Source organism: Mauremys reevesii, linkage group 5, assembly GCF_016161935.1.
Source record: "Mauremys reevesii isolate NIE-2019 linkage group 5, ASM1616193v1, whole genome shotgun sequence".
NCBI classification, from domain to species: Eukaryota; Metazoa; Chordata; order Testudines; family Geoemydidae; genus Mauremys; species Mauremys reevesii.
The window spans coordinates 20,609,409-20,630,710 of record NC_052627.1 but is presented as its reverse complement, the minus strand read 5'-3'; the positions used below and the strand labels follow the sequence as shown (position 1 = coordinate 20,630,710).

At 39.9% G+C, this 21,302-nt stretch overlaps 1 protein-coding gene across 4 annotated transcripts in view; it reads right to left on the bottom strand.

The window, feature by feature from the left end:
- Positions 1-21,302, bottom strand: part of PTPN13 (protein tyrosine phosphatase non-receptor type 13) — a 211,006-nt gene that overhangs the window by 108,484 nt on the left and 81,220 nt on the right. For all 4 annotated transcript variants that reach the window (XM_039539642.1, XM_039539644.1, XM_039539645.1 and 1 more), the window contains 2 exons: positions 13,112-13,281; positions 1,228-1,293 (listed from right to left, as the gene is read on the bottom strand). In XM_039539642.1, coding sequence (XP_039395576.1) covers positions 1,228-1,293; positions 13,112-13,281 — 236 coding nt within the window. The remainder of the gene's footprint in view (positions 1-1,227; positions 1,294-13,111; positions 13,282-21,302) is intronic.

Sequence of the window (21,302 nt, the reverse complement as noted above, 5' to 3'; positions counted from 1 at the left end):
ATTCAGTGACAAATTCTGAAGCTGTAGGATCACAGAATACACCTCTACCCCGACAGAACGTGACCCGATATAACACGAATTCGGATATAACGTGGTAAAGCAGCAGGGAGCCCCAGGCCCTTTAAAGCGCCACCCGAGCCCCGCTGCTTTACCGCGTTATATCCGAATTCGTGTGGAGCCCCGAGCCCTTTAAATCACTGCCCGACCCCGGCTGCCAGAGCTCCAGCGGTGATTTAAAGGGCCCGGGGGTGGGGGGGAGCTCCCTGCAGCAGCTGGAGCACCAGACCCTTTAAGTTCCCGCCGGGGCTCTGGCAGTCGGGCTCGGGCGGTGATTTAAAGGGCCAGAGGCTCCGGCCGCTGCAGGAGCCCCGGGGCCTTTAAATCCCTGCCCGAGCCCCACTGCCAGAGCTCCAGTGGTGATTTAAAGGGACTGGGGCTCCCTGCAGCGGCTGGAGACTTGGGCCATTTAAATCACTGCCGGGGAAGCTGGTCCACTCTGGCACGGTGTACCGGCTCTTGCCAGTACGACATACCAGACCGAACCTGATATAACGCAGTCTCACCTATAAGGCAGTGAGATTTTTTGGCTCCCGAGGACCACATTATATCGGGGTAGAGATGTACATCAAAAGTCTCTCTCATGTCTGTTGCAGTAAGACTCTGGTAAGCTCACCTTTAAGTACCCATAACTTGGAAGTCCACAGTTCAGCCACCAAGCCTCAGTATTCAAGAGGCAACTATTTCAGATAATATTATTTTACCTTGAACCCTGCGTATTTAGGCCTGATCCTGGGAAGGCTGAGAACCTGGAACTCCCATTGACTGTGAAATGACTGCAATGGGAGTTGCAAGTTCTCTGTACCTCTTGGGTTCGTGCCCCAACAGGCCTAATTCTGCAGCTCTTACTCATCAGAATAGTCCCATTCATATTTACAGAACTACTCACATGAGTGAGGGCTTCAGGAACGAGCCCTAAATTCTACTCCTTGGGACGATTTTTCCCCCTCTCACAAGCACCTTGTAATTATGTAAATTACAAAAACCCAAATTATGTAAAAACTCCTGCTTTTCACTTAGTTTCACCAGTCCCACCAACGTCCCAAGGGTTTACCTTGCCCTGTTATTCTTTTTTTTTTTTAGAAATGTGGAGGAGTTTATCAAACAAACCTCATTTTAAAACTTAAAAATGGTGAGATTTTATAAAAGAAGTCTTAAAAAAATACTTACTTGGCTTTGAGGGACTTCATGGTCGGCTCCCCAATAAAGGGTCATACCAAGAGAATAAACATGAATCTGTAATACAACACAAACCATCTGTCAACTTAATGAAGGGACAGTTCTGGAAATTCAACAGTATATCTTTAGAGTATTAAGTGGGTGTGATGAACTTGACATTCTGAGAAAGGGTGGTCCTCCCCTCCCCCTCCACAAATTAGGTGCACTATTGCATGTTTACATTTTTGACAGCTAAGCTTAGCCATGGACTCAATTAGCCTCCTTGCCTTGGAGAGCTTCCGAACTGTCCTTTGCCCTGGTCATTACAGTCAGAGCAGCAAATCCCACTATGGGAAAAGACTTGAAAAAATCTTATTAATGCTCCTCTAACATTTCCATTTAGTTTTTAACCCTTCATTTAAGATTAAGCCCCAGTATACATCAATAAGATTACGACACTTGATGGTGATGAATACATTCTGAAATGCTGCAGGGCATTCCAATGCTGCAAGTCTTAAAAGGTGCATAGTTCTGAAGGTGGTGAAACACTTAGGATCACAAACACTGGCTTTTGGGTTGCCAATGGACTTTCACCTATGCACACAACATATGAGGTTGTCATCTTAAAATTTCAATCATTGTAAACTCCTCAAAGCAGGGAATGTGTTTTCCTACATATTTGTACATGTCCCAGCACAACAAATCATACTAATGGGGGCCACTGGCCTTGCTGTAATACAAATAAATAATAAATAAGAATAGAAAAAAGTAGTGAATAATAATGAATCTGGATTGTTTGTATATATAATGTGGTAATGACACTCTTTGTACTGGACAAAGCAACTATTGTACAGTGAATGTGTGTTAGTAATAACTGTATAATTTAAAGCAAGAGGTGCATTACATAATTTTGGCAACGAGTTATATTAAAATTGAGCATAGATGCCACTTATAGGTGATTCAACCAATCCCATCTTCCCCCAAATAAAGAGAAAATACAAATTCCAGGCCAACTTGAAGCATTAGCTATATGCAGTTAGAATCAATATTTTATGAATATTTTCATAAAATATTTTATGTTTTTGAAATGTGGGTGTAAATTGGGAGAAAACTATTCATGCACATAGCCAATAGAATCCATACAACAATGAAATGTAAACCCGACTTTCACTGTTTTTCTGTACCATATATGCAAATTCAACACAGTTTTATAGTGACATATTCAGGAGGAAGATAGAATTGCTTTAAATATATGTTTAAGACAAAGTTATGTATTTGTTCAGCGCTGACCAGATACCTGACTTGGTAAAAGGCATAGATATTAAGACAATCTCTGCCCTGGAGAGTTTATAACCTAACAGAGACAATATTTAGAGAGATCTACAATCTACGCAGAAGATGCTGTGGGAGACAACGGAAAGAGCTACCATAGTTAATATTTATTATTAGTCTAGTTTTTATTAAACAATAATATGGCAGTGTCAAATGGCAGCCCCACCCAGGGACATCCTCCTGAAGTAGGCTATGGCACAACAAGTGTCCCCTCTCAGGTAACCCAAGAACTCCACTTCAGGCTCCCTTGCTTCAATAATACCCTTCTGTGGGGCCAGTTTATTATAAAAAAAACATAATACAATTCAGGTCATAACAAAAGTCCTCCATGCAGTCCCATCTATCATCCCAGTACATATCATCCTCAAAACCCCACGACGTAACACTTCACATGCCAGCATCTTCTACCACACTCTAGGCTCCTCACCAGTCCTCATCTGTCCCTCTGCCAGGATGGCCATCCCAACTCTTCCAACTGGAGCGTGAGCCCACTTTTGTCAGTGGTAACTCCCCATAAACTCTCTGCTGGGAAATCATCTTCACCAGGGAAGCATCCCTCCCTCTCCCTGTTCCCTTAGGTCCAGCACTCTGGCCATGGATTTGTCAGTGGGCAAATTCCTCTGCTGCGCTCCTGCCTTCAGAGCTCTCTGGCCCTTGGCTACATCTCTCCAGCTTAGAAGTAAGCAGGCAACTCCCGCTGCTGCTGTCTGGCCCTGGCTCTTTGGCTTTGGGATGTCAGGCAGCAAACCCTTCTTTGCTGCTCTATTGCCTTCTGGCTTCCCCCAGGAACAATCTACAGCTTCCTTCCAGGACCCTCCATAGTCCCCTGGTAGCTCTCAACTGTCTCTTTCCTGACAAACTCACTAGGTCCGTCTGTCTCATGGGGGCCTCTGCCCCTCAGATTCTCTCTATCCTTTATTGCCTCAGGTGTTGCCCTGCTCTCTTAACTGGCCAGATTGGGAGCAGTTGTTCTGGTACAGGGGAGCTGGAACTACTCCATGTACAGAGCTGGTCAGCCACCCTGTGATATATAGTTGTATTTACAAATTTACACATAAATATGGACATTGCTATTAAAAAGGCTTTTTGAATTGCAAAATCAACATTAAAGTGCAGAATACACATGAAGCTCTTGCTTCATTTAAATAAAGTATTATGCCAAGTGGCTTGTGACCTGAACGGTAAGTGAGAGTGAAACCAGCAGCCTCCTTCATTGCATTGCCAAGTATCAGTCCCAGCAACAAAAAATTAAAGAGTGCTTCAGCAGACTTTTTCAAATATCTCGTCAAGTGCTCTTATGTATGGTTTTCAGCCATCCTAAATTTAAGAAGTGCAATATATTTTGTGCTAAAGAAAAGCAGAGGCAAATATTCAGTGCTATGTTTCAGACATGTGAACTAATGGTCCCATTGTTAACAAAACCACCTACATATTCATGCTGCCATTGATGTCAGTCAAAATAATTAGTAGCCTATTGTCAGCTAGATAGGACTCAGAAACAGATAAATTTTAATTTTAATTTTAATTTAAAACCTTCACCTTTTTTCCTTTGCATTTCTTCAAATTCTCAATTCTTTTCCTGAAGATTTTCAGTGAGTGTATTAATTTTTAAAAATGAATAATCTCAAGTTTCCAATTTGTGGTTTAATTAAAACATACATATGAAATATTTTCAGTTTTCCACTACAAAATAGATGCAATATTCTCCTTTTATTTAATCCCTCCAAGACAAGGCCTGGTAACGTCAGCTGTTTAGGAGCAACATATTCCCCATTCTGTTTTCTATTTATTTTTATTATCTATTTTCCACATAACATTTGAAAATAGAGGCATCCAGAAGAGCACTTGAGTCCTAAGCTTCCTCCAGTTATCACAAAGAGGTTTGTCTCCCAACACACACGGTATATGAGTCATGCAGAGCACCACGCCAAGGGCTGCACTGATATGAGATTGTGATAGAATTAATACAGCTGACATATGGTTATGTTCACCATGAGAGTTCAGTTCAACAAGCTGATGAATAGTAAAGCTTACGCCTGAGGTATACGTGGGAGGAGGGATTATGCAAATATAAAATATTTTTCTTGGAATTTTTCTGAAAATTACTTTATCTAGTATAAACAAAGCTGGAGTACATGCCATGGAGGGATTTGTGGTAATGGTGTGCCTAAGGAGAAGACAATGGGACAACTTTTGCCTAATGTTACATCCACACAAACTTTTCTGATTTCGAGATCTCATGAATTTCACTGGTGTTGTAGAGGTGCAATTGAGGGCACAATTTGGGTTGATACCCATTAGATAACAATTTACGGCCCAATCCTGAAACCACATACTATCAACTGCAGACTGACTTTTTCTTCTTTTAATTCATCATGACCAATGGAACTACATCAAGAAGCAAGCAGTTACAGTAGCAGGGCCATAGCTTAATCTGGGAGAACTGGAATATTCAGTCTCCCAAAGTCTTAGCTTGTTTGTAGCAGGGACCTTTGTACAGGTGACTGCCAACAATAAGCATGAACTCAGATCAACTTCTTTCGCATTGTTAAAAAGACAAAGTTATTCATGGTATATGTCACTTTGGAAAGGACATATTTAATTGTTTAAGAAAGCACATGTCATACTCACGGTATGCTTTACACAGAAAAACATATAATAACCGAGTAACTCATGTAGTTTTGAGAGGTCAGGAGGAGATTAATTTCAATCAGTAAAAAAATCAGGTGAAACAATGCAATAGGAATTTGTTTTTTGGTGGGGGAGAGGGGTTATTTAACATTTTACACATAGGATTAACATTTTCAGGTGTGTATGTGTGAAATTTACTCCGAAACTGATTGCTACTCCAAGGAGCTAAAAAAAATCAAAATAAAATCTAACCCAAATGAATTGGCATTCATCATTATTTGCATCTTCAATGCATGTTCCACCATGTTGTTTTGTGAAGGGAATCTGATAATATTTAAACATGTATATTCAGCTGGAACCAACCTGACTTTTTTTGTTATGGTGGTTGTGACTGCACAGTGGAAAAATTAAAGACTTATTTGCAAACTGGCTTCCAACTGCATGTGGTTTTGGACCACAAACCAAACTAAGATGGCTACCCTCATGACACATGTTTTTTTTTGTTAGTCTGTTTTGTAATTTATTGTTATTTTTTACCTTTAACCCTATATCTGAAATTTGGATTATAAAGGAATTGTTAGAAGTCACTGTTTGACATCTTTAACCATAAAAATAAGCTTTATTTCCTAAATACAGACCCCTCAATTGAAGGCACTACATATTTAGCAATGTTTCACACATACATAAGAACATCTTTTCACTGAGGAAATGATGGCCACAGAACTAAGTCTTCCTTGTTCTCTGGAAAGACTGCTATGGGCTTTACCTTCCAGTTGGACAGTCAAAGTCAGGTACTGACAAGCACATTCATTAGTCATCTACAAGTAAATGAACTCTCCAAATACTGAGATGGTACTTCTCATATTCAGCTTATTACCAAGACCTTCTACTGAAAGATTAGAGAACGTTACCAATTCGTGCCACAAGACACATCATAGCTATGCATGAAAAAGAAACTAGACAGTTGCAATACCATCAACCTTAAACAAACAAATACATACATGAATAAATCTGGCAACAGAAAATGGAGAGAAGAAAAAAATATACTTACCAAAACCAGGTAGTATGGGTATAAAATAGTTAACTGGTAACACCAGTTTTTCTTTACTACACATCAACCTTATTAATTCTAGGTTAGCTAATATACAAACTGAACAGTATTCCCAAAACATCTGAGAGTCTCATGCCTTTTCCCAGCAAAGCTTTTATTACAGAGCATTGTAAGGAGGTCCCAGACTAAGACTAAGACTGTTATTTTTACAAAATGTACTGCATCTCTACTATACAGCGAAGAACTATTTTTCAAAATAAGTGAACAAAGCACATTTTGGTGTGGTGCTCCATTGTATGCTTAATTTGCAATCAGTTTGCTAAAGTTCTTCTGAATGTAGTATTTCACAGTCTATTACAACAGCACTATAGAATATAAACAAAACTGCATAAGCTACATACATATGAACCAATCTTTTACATATAAAAATGCTTGTAACGAAGAAAATGAATTGCACTTACTCATATTTGTTACAATTTGATTTTAAAAACATAGTTATATTACTTTCATGTTGGTTTTTTACATTTCTTCAGTTGAATATTATATACTGTTCTCTAATTGCTCCTTATGGTTTGACAGACTAATGTCATGCCAAATATTTTTTGGGGAAAAAAATCCCATACCAAGGCTAGGCTAACTGTTTATTCAATCATCATGGTTGAGGCTTGTGCATTATGTCATGTCAAACTCCATTCATATGAGATAATGTCAAGTACATTAAAACTAGATAAATGAATCTATTTTAAAAGTTGTGCCGATAATAAGAAGATTAAGAAGGAAGCTAAGCATGTGTTCTTATATAAATGTGTGTGTTATGTATGCACACTGTACTATTTAAGACAAATTGTATCAAGGTAAAGTTCAAATATGAACTCAATAAGAGTTGCAAGTACTCTGCACCTCCAAAAAATTAAGATACTTATTTAAATGCTTTTTGGTAATCCTGATTTTTGGCTTTTATGATTTATAGTAAAATATTTTGAACAGTTTTCACAAGAAATAAGTAACACTAAATTCGTATCACAAATTTATTATTTGTGGAATGATTTGCAAATGTATATTTCAAATAAGCCTACAATTACAAAATCAGGGTTTTTTTTTTGTTCAATTTAACAAGAGACTTAGAATCAGTAAGGCATTCACTGTCTGACTAGCACTCTGGATGATATTTATTGTTGAATACATAATTTCTTTGGTTTAGAAGAAATGAAGTCATGACCCAAATACTAATGCAACCCTGTCATTGTGTTTTAAGAAGTCATTACAAACAGGAATTTGCTTTGGTTTCAGTAAAATTCTGACATGAACCAATTTCAGAACAAGAACTGAAAATAAAACAGAGATTTCCACTCAGAAACTAGTTTGGTAAACTGCAGTGAAATACACTGAACGAAGATTGCAGCTTAAAATTGAAAACCAGATGAAATCAGCATGTATACAACATAATCTAAGAAATGCCAAGTAAATAAATCACAGAAACTAACCATGACACTACCCAAAACTTAGCTTACTATACATGAAAGGGAAGACAACACTGGGGTTATGGGCAAGATGCACAAGAAAGATATTGTAACCATAAACATTTTAAAGAAATATACACTCCAGTCATGAGGCAATATTACTGTGCCTTAAAGAATATTTAAGGGATTTTTAGAAAGGGGAAAATTATCTTTCATTACAGTAGGGTTTGACTTCTATCCATTTTATGCCAGAAGAGCAATGTACTTGATTTTGATTGACATATTTCCCCGACATATTTTCCCCCCAGAATCAGCAATTAGTCTCCATATCCTTCTCATTAGATTGTTTTGTCAACCATCCCTTGCAATGGATCAAAATATTACCCTAAAGAAACCTCCTTCTACTTCAGCTAAATCTACACTATATTATGATTTGCATTACAGCAGCAACCAGAGGCCCCAGGATTAGAGCTGCTTGTACAGTTGGCAAATATATTAGCTGGTTGAAATGTTTGGGGCGATGTGAAAGAAGGAAAAAATTGGGATTGAGAGAAGGAGATAAAGAGAGACATTTGAGAAGGATTTTGGAATGAATACCGGGGATGAAGGGCAGATGCAGACAAAGATGAAGGCAGGCTCAGCATTAGCAAAAGAACTTTCACTTAACTCTGAAGGACAATACACACGCAGAAACTGAAATATTTCTGAAGGAATGCTATCCAACACAGACTGACTTTTCCTTTAAAAAAAAAAAAAGTCTGCCTCATAAAGCCTTAATCTACAATACAATAAGTCAGTGGTCTCCAAAATGGGGTGTGCAAGAGGATCCTTGGGGGTGCACGGCAGGAGGAGCGCTTTTTTTTTTTGTGCTTCGGCACTTCAGGCGGGAGTCCGAGTGGCTTCCCCCCCCCGCCCCTTTGGCAGTTTGGGTGGGAGTCTGAGGTTTTTTTTGTTTTTGTTTTTTTTGCTTTAGCGTGGCAGGAGGTGCGTGCTCAAAAAGTTTTTACTGATAGGGATGTGCGATCAAAAAAGTTTGGAGACCACTGCAATAAGCTACATTTGAATGATTTCAGAGTTCAGTAACCTAAAACAATAAAGTTGTACATGAAGCCTATCTGCTCACTCTGATATATCCAAGTTCATCACATGCTTTTTCTCCTATTACATTTAAATTTTATACACACTCTTTAAAAATTCACTCTATTCAACCAACTGTATTTTTAAATTAAAATAAGCTAACATAACTGCAAGACTATATTCCTGATACCTTTTGGTGGCAGAAACTGCAGATAAATGAAATTCTATGGCCTAATTCTGGTAGGCACTAAAAATAGATGTAAGTAGCACAGTCCCCCCACAAAACCAAGTAAAAAAGTACTGTTAATATATACTTTTAACAGCTGCATCTATGCACGCACATCTGCCATGTAGTAGGAAGGAATTAATTGAACTGAAGCTGCATGAACCACAGTTTGGCCAGGCAAGTTTCAAATACATACATACATGGTAAACAGACATATGGATCAAGCCCCTAATGTTATGGCTGTACCTTGTTAAACTCATACATAGGGCCCTACTAAATTCACGATCTATTTTGGTCAATTTCACAGCCATGGGATTTAAAAAATAATAAAGTTCATTATTTCAGCTATTTAAATCTGAAATTTCAGTGTTGTAATTGTAGGGGTCCTGACCCAAAAACAAGCTGTGTGTGTGTGTGGGGGGGGAGTGTTTGCAAGGTTATTGTGGGGGGGGGTTTGCTGTGGTACTGCTACCCTTACTTCTGCGCTGCTGCTGGTGGCGGCACTGCCTTCAGAGCTGGGCAGCTGGAGAGCAGCGGCTGCTGGCCTGGATCCCAGCTCTGAAGACAGAGCCGCTGCCATCAGCAGCGCAGAAGTAAGGATGGTATGGTATTGCCACCCTTACTTCTGCCCTGCTGCCTGCAGAGCTCAGCCCTCTGTCAGCACCTGCCACTCTCTGACTGCCCAGCTCTGAAGGCAGCAGTGCAGAAGAGCGAGCGGCATAGAATGGTATTGTCACCCTTACTTCTGCACTGCTGCGGGAGAGGCACTGCCTTCAGAGCTGGGTGCCCAGCCAACAGCCGCCGCTTTCCAGCCGCCCAGCTCTGAAGGCAGTGCAGAAATAAGGGTAGCAATACTGCAACACCCCTAAAAATAACCTTGCAACCCCCCTGAAGCCCCCTTTTGCACCAATTTTGGACCAGCAATTTGAGAACTGCTGGTCTCCCCAATGAAATCTGTATAGTATAGGGCAAAAGCACACAAAAGAGCAGATTTCACGGTCTGTGATGAATTTTTCAGGGCCATGAATTTCGTAGGGCCCTACTCATACGCAACTCCTTTGTTAGAGGCCCAGCAGAATGGCCTCTTCTCAAGTTGACTGGGGAACTAGAACCAAGAAACCCAATTTTCTTCAAATTCCGCTGCATCGTTTAAGTTTGATGCAGTGGTGGTTCGATTTGGGTTTTTTTTCCTGCCACATGTGTATGTGCAAAGTTAGCTAGAATTCAACCCAAAATTAGATGTATTCAACTCCAGTAAAAAACTTCAACTTCAACACAACACTAAAACCAAATACCACAAGCTAAAAGGATGTAAACCAAGTTAAACCAACTGTATGAGTAATCTCCTTATGCAAACCAAAGCATATATATGTCAACATGCAATAATTTCCCAAGGAAATATGAATTCAGGCTCTTGCAGAAGTAAAGGGTCACAACTGTACTACCACCATCTTCCAGAAAATTATGTTACCAGAAGTCATATAATAGCAAAATGTACATTTTCATAAGCAAGGCCCACAACCTGAGAGAATTAATCAGAGCGGCATGCGGGGACAAAGACCATAATTTGGTCATCAACAATGAATGAGTTCAAGTACAAGAGAAACATGCCACATCAGTCCCCATCAGTTTTCACTTCTTTCTATGCAACAGGGAAACACATGGCCTCTGGTTTGCAACACAGAGTTAAATTAAGAATGCACCCAACTTTGAAGTAAAAGATTTCACCTAGACACAGTTTAGCTGCTTAAGGAATTTACTGATTATTTTCCTGGTGCTTTTGATAAGAGAGTCCTTAGGCCAAATTCAGAGCTAGTACAAAGTGGCACAGCTCCATTGACTTCAACAGAATTGCACCTGCTCATTCAAGTTATACATTTTAGTAAAGATTTCTAACTACAAGGTGCTTCATAGTACCACTATCACAAAGTTTGGAATTATCCCTCCTATCCGTCAGTTCCGGATTCTGCAGTTCCTATTCTGGTAAAACTTCCACTGACTTCAGTACTACCATTACTTGTGTAAGGACTTCTGTCTCTCGGCCCTGAACAGTTAACACACTCATATATATATAAAATAAACAGGAGTACTTGTGGCACCTTAAAGACTAACAAATTTATTTTAGCATGAGCTTTCTCACGAAAGCTCATGCTAAAATAAATTTGTTAGTCTTTAAGGTGCCACAAGTACTCCTGTTTATTTTGCGGATACAGACTAACACGGCTGCTACTCTGAAACCTGTCATATATATATGAGGTATATATATTTCCTTGACTGTGTTGCAAGGCAAGAGGCCTGAAGCTAAGTGCTTTCAACCACTGAAGAAACATACAGGAGCAAAATACATTTCTTGGAGGGCACCCTTTAGAATCGATATTCAGTTGATATGGTTCTAGAGAAACTGATCATTTAAAAAGTTTTCAGAAAAAAAAAGTCGACGTGTAGCTAGTCCTTGCCCAGGTAATAGCAATAGTGCCAGTACCAATCTCCTTCAGAACAAAGCCACGCAACTGCTCCTCCAGGAGGAGTCCTGCCAAGCCATATAACAGCTTTCAAACATACAGCTATTTTGGCTGTAAGTCCTTTGTCATGGAGGCTGCTGGTCCCTGAGGGGTTCAGCACCCCCTGTGCCTGTGACTAGCTCCACTAAGGAGAGTGATCCACCTGGGGATTAACTGACTAAGTAGCTGGGCAGCAGTTAATTAGGTGAAGAACGCCCAGTCTAATAAAAGTTTCTGAGTGCTCAGTCAAGAAGCCTCAGAACAGAGAGAGGACTTCCCAGAGAGTTCATAGAATCATACAATGTCAGGGTTGGAAGGAACCTCAGGAGGTCATCTAGTCCAACCCCCTGCTCAAAGCAGGACCAATCCCCAGACAGATTTTTCCCCCTCAAGGATTGAACTCACAACCCTGGGTTTAGCAGGCCAATGCTCAAACCACTGAGCTATCCCTCCTCCCCAGTTCTCAGAGAGCTCACCAGAACAGAACAGAGAGGGGAAGTTTTCTCTCTCTCAGAACAGAGAGAGGAAGTTCCCTGAGAAGTTCTCAGAGAGCTCACCAGAAAAAAAAGGGGACCTAGGAAAGGGCAGGGTAGCAAGGCAATGAATGGCAAAGCCCTAGGAAAGCCCAGTCTCAGTGAAGGGACCTTACACACAGCAGCAAGAGGTCCAGGTCTTTGGGGAATTACAACACCACTCCAGAAACAAGCTGCTGTAGTTTTCCCTCTGGAGGGGCCCCGAGTCCAGAGAAGGAGCCATTCTAGAACCCTGAAGGGGCACCATTCACGATACACAAGCCTCACAGAATTAACTGATTACCTCAGTTTCCCCCATGGGCTATGTCATTTCTGACCACAGCGGCCACATCAGGGTGACTTCCACACTATTATACCCTGCAACATCCCCTTAAATAACAGTTGAAGAGTTCAGGATTATGAAGACCAGTCAAATGAAAGAGGTGGGACTATAACCCCATCCTCTCCTCACTCCCAGCCCTTTCTCTGCTAGGCTGAGCGGGTATTTTGCTGAAGAAAGCCCTAAAGCTGAGAGAAAAAAAAGGCTAATTGGGAGCCATTTGGAATACTAGTCAGTTAACTATGCAGATACAACTTTGATTTTTGTTCAAGCTCACCCTTACTTAGCTGAGCACCTAATCTTGGGTGGCGACTCTGTTATGCTATTTCCAAAACAGCAACTGCTCAGTATGTAATCTTTAAATGCTCCCAACACAATCAAATCAAATTCAGTTTCCTTCTGAACAAGACAATCCACCTTGAGAATCTGATCCCAACCTTAAAGGCCCATTTTGCCTATACAAAAGAAAAGTAGTTTGCTTTAGACTTAAAGAAATGTGGAGGGAACAAATGTCCCACTATTTAAAAAAAGTAAAGGCACATGCATGTTCACAGACACAACCCCAACCCTTTGGGCAAAGACAAAGTACCTGTATGAAAAATATACTCAGCCCAAAAGGTGAATATTCTGCAATGACAGGACAGTTTGAAGCCATTCTGCAATCTTAGTGGTAAGGGTGCTACATAAATAAAAGAAAGTTTCTACCAAATCAGTTATAATACAGTTTCATAGAGACTAACATTTTATGGGAGAGAAGGGAGTGTACCTTTTCAACATCTGAAAGAGATGACAGTGACTGGTTCTGCAGAACCTCTGGTGCCGTGAATGCTCGCAGGTCCTGGTTGGAAACATTTTCATCTGTAAATGACACACTCCCAGATGGAAGCAACAGCAAAGACCATGGAGAAATGATGAAGCTCAGGTCAGTAGGATCAGCTATATTTGAAAAAACAAACAAAACATAATTGAAAGGCAGCTGCTACAAAATAAAAGGACTCCCCATAAACCCATTTAAGTGTTCATCTGACAGAGGAAGTTGGGAAATGGAGTGGATGATCTAATTAGTCTTTTTCATTTGTAACTTCTATGACAACAAAAGTTAAAATAACTTTCAACACAAAAAGTTCATGGGAGATAAGCAGCAAAGACCTTTTGGACAATTTCATTATTTTACTTTGAAAACATTGATTATATTTATCTGGAATTCTTAAACAAAAGATCTACTAAAAACATGCACCTTCCTTACTGTTTTATATTTTTAAATAAGATTGAGAAGACAAAGAAATAGACTGAAACAAAATTGTTACATCTGATTGCTAATGCTATTTAAATACAGTGCTCAAGACAAGAAGAGTGAATTATTTAGCCTTCCTTGCCCATCCACTTGTTTTTCATAATGTCCGTCTACTTTACGTAAATGTAATCAATATTATTTTTAATATTTTCTATTTATATTAACATATAACATCTGAGAATGTAAGCATTATTCCCATTTTGCAGATGGGGGAATCTAAGGCACTGAGGTTAAATGAGAATGACTTTATCCTAAAGGTCAGAGACAATATTGTTGTTACAGCCAAGATTAGAACTCCTGACTCCTACTTCCACGCTACCTTTCATGGCCTTTGTTTTAATGATCCAGACTGATGATAAACGTTTGAAAGTGCCAATATTTTCTGATTTATTGTTTATCATAAAACAACAAGCATCACAGGGGATTGTTTTTCTGACCAGAGGTAGGAGCATAAGGATATAGCAGAGACTAGAACAAAATAAGAAAGTAGACTAAACTAAAACACATTTAAAAAATATAAATAGCACAATCTCATGCAACACATCTTACATATACATGAGAATACATTAGCCAAAAGAAATTAACCTTAACTATACAGTTCACGAAGGCCATGAAGTTTCACATGCTATATGTCAAGATTTAATTAGTTAACATTTACTTACAACAATTGAGCCGATGAGCCTTCTCTAAGAAGAGGCTAATGTTACAAGGTTATCATACTTCAATGTATACTTCAATTTTAAATATAGTAAATATACATGAACCTTATTAAAATCTTTTGGGGGTGAATTGTTTGATATTATTAATTAATTCAAAAATGTAAGTTAATATTAACCTATATTTTAGGTTACTAAGGACTAGATGCCTGCTCTCTTTTCCTCCCATTTTGCTTGATGACCACAATGGCTATCAAGGGATAAAAGCTGTCATGGGATAAAAGGGAAGGTCCTTTCATGGACTGAGAACTGGTTAAAAGACAGGGAACAAAGGGTAGGAATTAATGGTAAATTCTCAGAATGGAGAGGGGTAACTAGTGGTGTTCCCCAAGGGTCAGTCCTAGGACCAATCCTATTCAATTTATTCATAAATGATCTGGAGAAAGGGGTAAACAGTGAGGTGGCAAAGTTTGCAGATGATACTAAACTGCTCAAGATAGTTAAGACCAAAGCAGACTGTGAAGAACTTCAAAAAGATCTCACAAAACTAAGTGATTGGGCAACAAAATGGCATATGAAATTTAATGTGGATAAATGTAAAGTAATGCACATTGGAAAAAATAACCCCAACTATACATACAATATGATGGGGGCTAATATAGCTACAAGTCAGGAAAAAGATCTTGGAGTCATCGTGGATAGTTCTCTGAAGATGTCCACGCAGTGTGCAGACGTGGTCAAAAAAGCAAACAGGATGTTAGGAATCATTAAAAAGGGGATAGAGAATAAGACTGAGAATATATTATTGCCCTTATATAAATCCATGGTACGCCCACATCTCGAATACTGTGTACAGATGTGGTCTCCTCACCTCAAAAAAGATATTCTAGCACTAGAAAAGGTTCAGAAAAGGGCAACTAAAATGATTAGGGGTTTGGAACGGGTCCCATATGAGGAAAGATTAAAGAGGCTAGGACTCTTCAGCTTGGAAAAGACGAGACTAAGGGGGATATGATAGAGGTATATAAAATCATGAGTGATGTGGAGAAAGTGGATAAGGAAAAGTTATTTACTTATTCCCATAATACAAGAACTAGGGATCACCAAATGAAATTAATAGGCAGCAGCTTTAAAACAAATAAAAGGAAGTTCTTCTTCATGCAGCGCACAGTCAACTTGTGGAACTCCTTACCTGAGGAGGTTGTGAAGGCTAGGACTATAACAGCGTTTAAAAGAGAACTGGGTAAATTCATGGAGGTTAAGTCCATAAATGGCTATTAGCCAGGATCGGTAAGGAATGGTGTCCCTAGCCTCTGTTTGTCAGAGGATGGAGATGGATGGCAGGAGAGAGATCACTTGATCATTGCCTGTTAGGTCCACTCTCTCTGGGGCACCTGGCATTGGCCACTGTCGGTAGACAGATACTGGGCTAGATGGACCTTTGGTCTGACCCAGTATGGCCGTTCTTATGTTCTTGATGTTTTTTCTTTAAATAATCACTACAGTAATGTCTATCAATTGGCTGTCATTTCTGTATTATTACTCATACCCTCAAAGTAACACAGAACCCTCCAAATGATTAAAGATTTCCCCCTTCAAGATGTCTTTTTGTTTTTAAAATGGAGCTGCCCACTGAAGTTATTTGATTGCTTCCTGTTGGGTGCTCACTATCAAGACTAATTCCTATAGTAAGACTGAAGTTAATTGGGGTAGCAGTGGAATGAGAAAAGAAGGAATCTACACTCAACCTAAGAGCGTCCATTCAATCTGTGTGAATAATATTATCAGAGAGAAACACAAACACTGATATCTTGAAGCGTACAGTTGATATTTTAAGAGAGAAAACTTCCTACACCACGAACTTGCAATTCTGGCAACTGGGTATTTAAAGCTCTCTTGATAAAATCTGATTAAAACTCTGACCACTAACCTGCAAAGAGGTTTCAATCCATAAAACATGCCTTGAAAATAAAAGTGGGCAAAGAAAAAGCAACTGTTCTCATGGGTATAAAAGATTTTAATGACTGCTGTATGAACGTCAGAACATCACAACTCAAGTACATATAAATTGCAATGTAACAAAGATTTAACGTAGGAACTTTTAGAAAAAATATTATTGTCATTCTAGGGAGATTTCAGACATGTTAGTCTGTATCCACAAAAAGAACAGGAGTACTCTGCCATTCTAGGGAGAGAGGCAATAGTTCCATTTCCTCCTAAATGCTGTTTCGAAGGCTGTCCAATAATCCTGTAATTTACTATAATTCCAATCTCCCAGGAGATTTACTGAGTAAGTATGTATAGAATAGATATCAGAAATAAACAGAACCACCAAACAAATCCTTCAAGTTCCAAGGCTTCACTCCTTCCAGCACCCTGACCAAGTAGAGATTATGCATCTGGTTCTAACTTCAGACATTTAACAAAAGAAAAACGTGTCTCAGAAATGTAGGTCTAATTTTCTAGATCAATGGCCAGAACTCCCAATTTATAGATATCAGAGAAACTGCCCACTCCTATCTGTATGTAGCAAAAAGCTATTAAAGGCCATTCAATGTGTATTGTGGGGATTAACCTTTGGGGTTCATATAAGAGCTTATTGTCCCTATTGGCTTGGAAAGGGAAAGTTTCAGTTAATAAATTAAGAACACTTATGGCAACAGGAACCAAGGCCAGCTCCAGACCCCAGCACGCCAAGCGCGTGCTTGGGGCAGCATGCCGCGGGGGGCACTCTGCCGGTCGCCGGGAGGGTGGCAGGCGGCTCCGGCGGACCTCCCGCAGGTGTCCCTGCAGAGGGTCCGCTGGTCCCGCGGCTTTGGTGGAGCATCCGCAGAAACGTCTGCGGGAGGTCCATCGGAGCCGCGGGACCGGCGACCGGCAGAGCGCCCCCCGCGGCGTGCCACCGTGCTTGGGGCGGTGAAATCGCTAGAGCTGCCCCTGACAGGAACAAAACAAATACTCATGAATAGGAAGGATCCTATGGACTTTACTTAAAGTAATGATGATTACATGTTTAGAGACTCAAAACTATACAATAAATAAGCAAATATACTATTACACCTTTCACTTTCAAGTATATATTCACTGTTGCCCAATTAAGACTGAGTGTGTTTCAGCATTTGTCATGAAACTGAGAAGATTAGACTTTCAACATTCAGGGTGTAGCTACACAGCAAAAGCTGTGCACAGGTTAGCTACATGAGTTACCCAGGCCAGCTGGATTTAAGCTAACAATAGCAGCAAAACCACTCTAGTATAGGCTTCAGAGCAGGTTAGTGAGCTTACCCAGTGTGTCCGTGCTGGGCTTGTACTACCTGTGCTGAAGCTTTACTGTCTTAAATGCTACTTCAAAGGTTTTTTTTTCTCCTGCTGATGATAGCTCATCTCGATTGGACTCTTCCAGTTGGTATGCGTACTTCCACCTTTTCATGTTCTCTGTATGTATAAATATCTTGTCTGTATGTTCCATTCTATGCATCTGAAGAAGTGAGCTGTAGCCCACGAAAGCTTATGCTGAAATAAATTTGTTAGTCTCTAAAGTGCCACAAGTACTCCTGTTCTTTCAATGCTACTGTTAGCCACATTAGCTGGATTCAAACTAGCTTGGGAAGGCTAATCCATGCACAGCTTTTGCTGTGCAGACTAACTCTGAGACACTGAGATTTTGATTCACAGTTACGGACAATAAGACTGGAATTCTATTCTATTGCTCGATTCTTTGTGAGGCATAATGGGATATCTACCTGCAACTAATTCTTATGCACAGCTGCTCTAAATTTTTATTTAAGTAATTCATCATTACACTAGAAGATACATCTTGCTGTTTTAATTCTCACTGTCACATTTTAAATTCATAACAGATTTTAAATTTTAAAATGTACACCAATGACGATGAGAGTGAACTAAAAGGGGGAAATTATAAAGGATTAATAGAAAGTGGTATCCTAATTTTAAAACTGCTTCTTAAACCTTATGTGCAAGCCTCAAGAGGAAAATGGGAGGGGAAAAACAACTTCAGGGTTCACACTGTAGAGCTGGTTTCCTCTATTCTCCTGCTTTCATATTATGAGAGAGACCTGAACACACTTTCTTCAGGGAGTAAATGGTAAATGAAGTTTATCATCTTTGGTTACGTGAGGGAAGTGGATTTTAACCCACAAACAGCACTTCAGCAGCTTCCCATTGAAATGGTATTGGCATTTTATGAATCATAAAAACAATATTCGTTGATCCAAGGTTTTTTTAAGGGTTGTCAGGCGATTGGAAAAATTAATTGCGATTAAAAAAAAAAATTGCAATTAATGATGAGACTAATCGCATTGTTAAACAATAATAAAATACCATTTATTTAAATATTTTGGATGTTTTCTACATTTCCAAATATATTTATTTCAATTACAACACAGAATACAAAGTGCCCGGTGTTCACTTTATATTTATTGTTTATTACAAGTATTTGCACTGTAAAAAACAAAAGAAATATATATTGTTTTCAGTTCACCTACTACAAGTACTATAGGGCAATCTCTTTTTATCATGAAAGTTGAACTTACAAACATAGAATTATGTACAAAAAATAACTGCATTAAAAAACAAATAAATGTAAAACTTTAGAGCCTACAAGTCCACTCGGTCCTACTTCTTGTTCAGCCAATTGCTCACACAACAAGTTTCTTTACATTTGCAGGAGATAATGCTGCCCGCTTCCAGTGCCGCCCAGAGTTGGGGGCAAGTGGGGCAATTTGCCCCAGGCCCCGCAGGGGTCCCCACGACAGTTTTTGGCGGGTCTTCCGTGGCAGGTCCTTCAGTGCCGCCGAACGCACCTGGAGCGAGTGAAGGACCCGCTGCCAAAGACTTGGAGCTTCTTCCGCTCTGGGTCTTCAGCGGCAAAGGCTTCTTGCGCTCCGGGTCTTCGGTGGCAGTTCGGTGGCGGGGGCTCCTTCTGCTCCGGGGCTTCGGCGGCAGCGGGTCCTTCACTCGCTCCGGGACCTGCCACCAAAGTGCCCCGAAGACCCGGAGTGGAAGGACCCCCGCCGCCGAAGACCCCAGGCCCCCTGAATCCTCTGGGCGGCTCTGCCCACTTCTTGTTTACAGTGTCACCTGAAAGTGGGAACAGGCATTCGCATAGCACTGTTGTAGCTGGCGTTGCAAAATATTTAGTGCCAGATGCGCTAAAGATTCATATGTCCCTTTTTGCTTCAACCAGCATTCCAGAGGACATGCGTCCATGCTGATGACGGGTTCTGCTTGATAACGATACAAATCATTGTGGACCGATGCATGTTCATTTTCATCATCTGAGTCAGATGCCACCTGCAGAAGGTTGATTTTCTTTTTTGGTGGTTCAGGTTATGTAGTTTCCACATGGAAGTGTTGGTCTTTTAAGACTTCTGGAAACATGCTCCACACCTTGACCCTCTCAGATTTTGGAAGGCACTTCAGATTCTTAAATCTTGGGTTGAGTGCTGTAGCTATCTTTAGAAATCTCACATTGGTACCTTTTTTGTGTTTTGTCAAATCTGCTGTGAAAGTGTTCTCAAAATGAACATGTGCTGGGTCATCATCCGAGACTCCTATAACATGAAATATATGGCAGAATGTAGGTAAAACAGAGCAGGAGACACAAATCTCCCCCAAGGAGTTCTGTCACTAATTAACACAATATTTTTTTAATGAGCATCATCAGCATGGAAGCATGTCCTCTGGAATGGTGGCCAAAGCATGAAGGGACATACGAATGTTTAGCAGATCTGGCATGTAAATACCTTGCAATGCCAGCTACAAAAGTGCCATGCGAATGACTGTTCTCACTTTCTGGTGACATTGTAAATAAGAAATGGATAGCATTATCACCTGTAAATATAAACAAACTTGTTTCTCTTAGCGTAGCTGAACAAGAAGTAGGACTGAGTAAACTTGTAGGCTCTACAGTTTTATATTGCTGTTTTTGAGTTCAGTTATGTAACCAAAAAAAATCTGCATTTGTAAGTTGCACTTTCACAATAAGGGGACTGCACTACAGTACTTGTATGAGGTGAATTGAAAAATACTATTTCTTTTGTTTATCATTTTTACAGTGCAAGTTAGCAATCACTACAGTTTTGAAAAGCAATGAATCAGACTAACCTTACTGCCTGCTGAGACTGTCTTGCCACTAACATGCCAATTAGTCAGTCACTCAGCTTTGAGGTCTTCCCCGTTTTGCTTTTTGTGTTGAGAATGTTTTCACCTCAAGGCAACACCTATTTTAGTACTGAAGAAAACTCCTCTTTGCTTTGTCTGGAAAGCAGTAGAAAAGGACAAAGAAACATACCCAGTATAGTGGCTCTCCAGGATGTGGCAAGAAGCCAACAAGAGCTTTTTTCAAAAAATTACCGTTTCTGTTCTTCACTTCAGACTTCAATTTGTTGACTTTGTGGAGCGACGACAACATTTATCCCCTGTGCTTGGTATTAGACTTATAGAAGGTCTCAGTGTAAAAGCTCCAATAAGTCTGAATGTACCACTTTCATCGCAGGGCATATAGCAGGAGAGCAAAAATTGTGGTTCCATACATTAGTAATCAGTTGATGATTCTTGGCTTGAGATATGAGAAACTTACTGGCCCTTTTTCATGTTTAAGATGGCACTGAAAGTCCTAAGGAAATGTGGTTCCCTGTAGGTGGGTGGGAATGAACAATATAGGGAGAAAGAGACCAGTCTTGAAGTGCTAACTAGTTATGCCTGTTTTGTGCTTTCCCAGTCTTGGGATAAAGAAATTCTACTCAAAGGTCTGAAATGCTGTAACTTAATTGTTTTTACCTGCCATTAGTGTAATGGGACTGACTAATTGATCGACTGTAGATTGGTGTAAGCAAGACTGAAGAAAAGCAAAATTTGTATCTGAATAACTTGTGCAAGAGTTTAAAAGAAAATGAATTAAACACACTGATGTCACCTCAATTTGTGTCAAATGGAATTAAGGCCGCTCTTCTATAACATAGTCTGAAAAGTATATCTAATGTGTA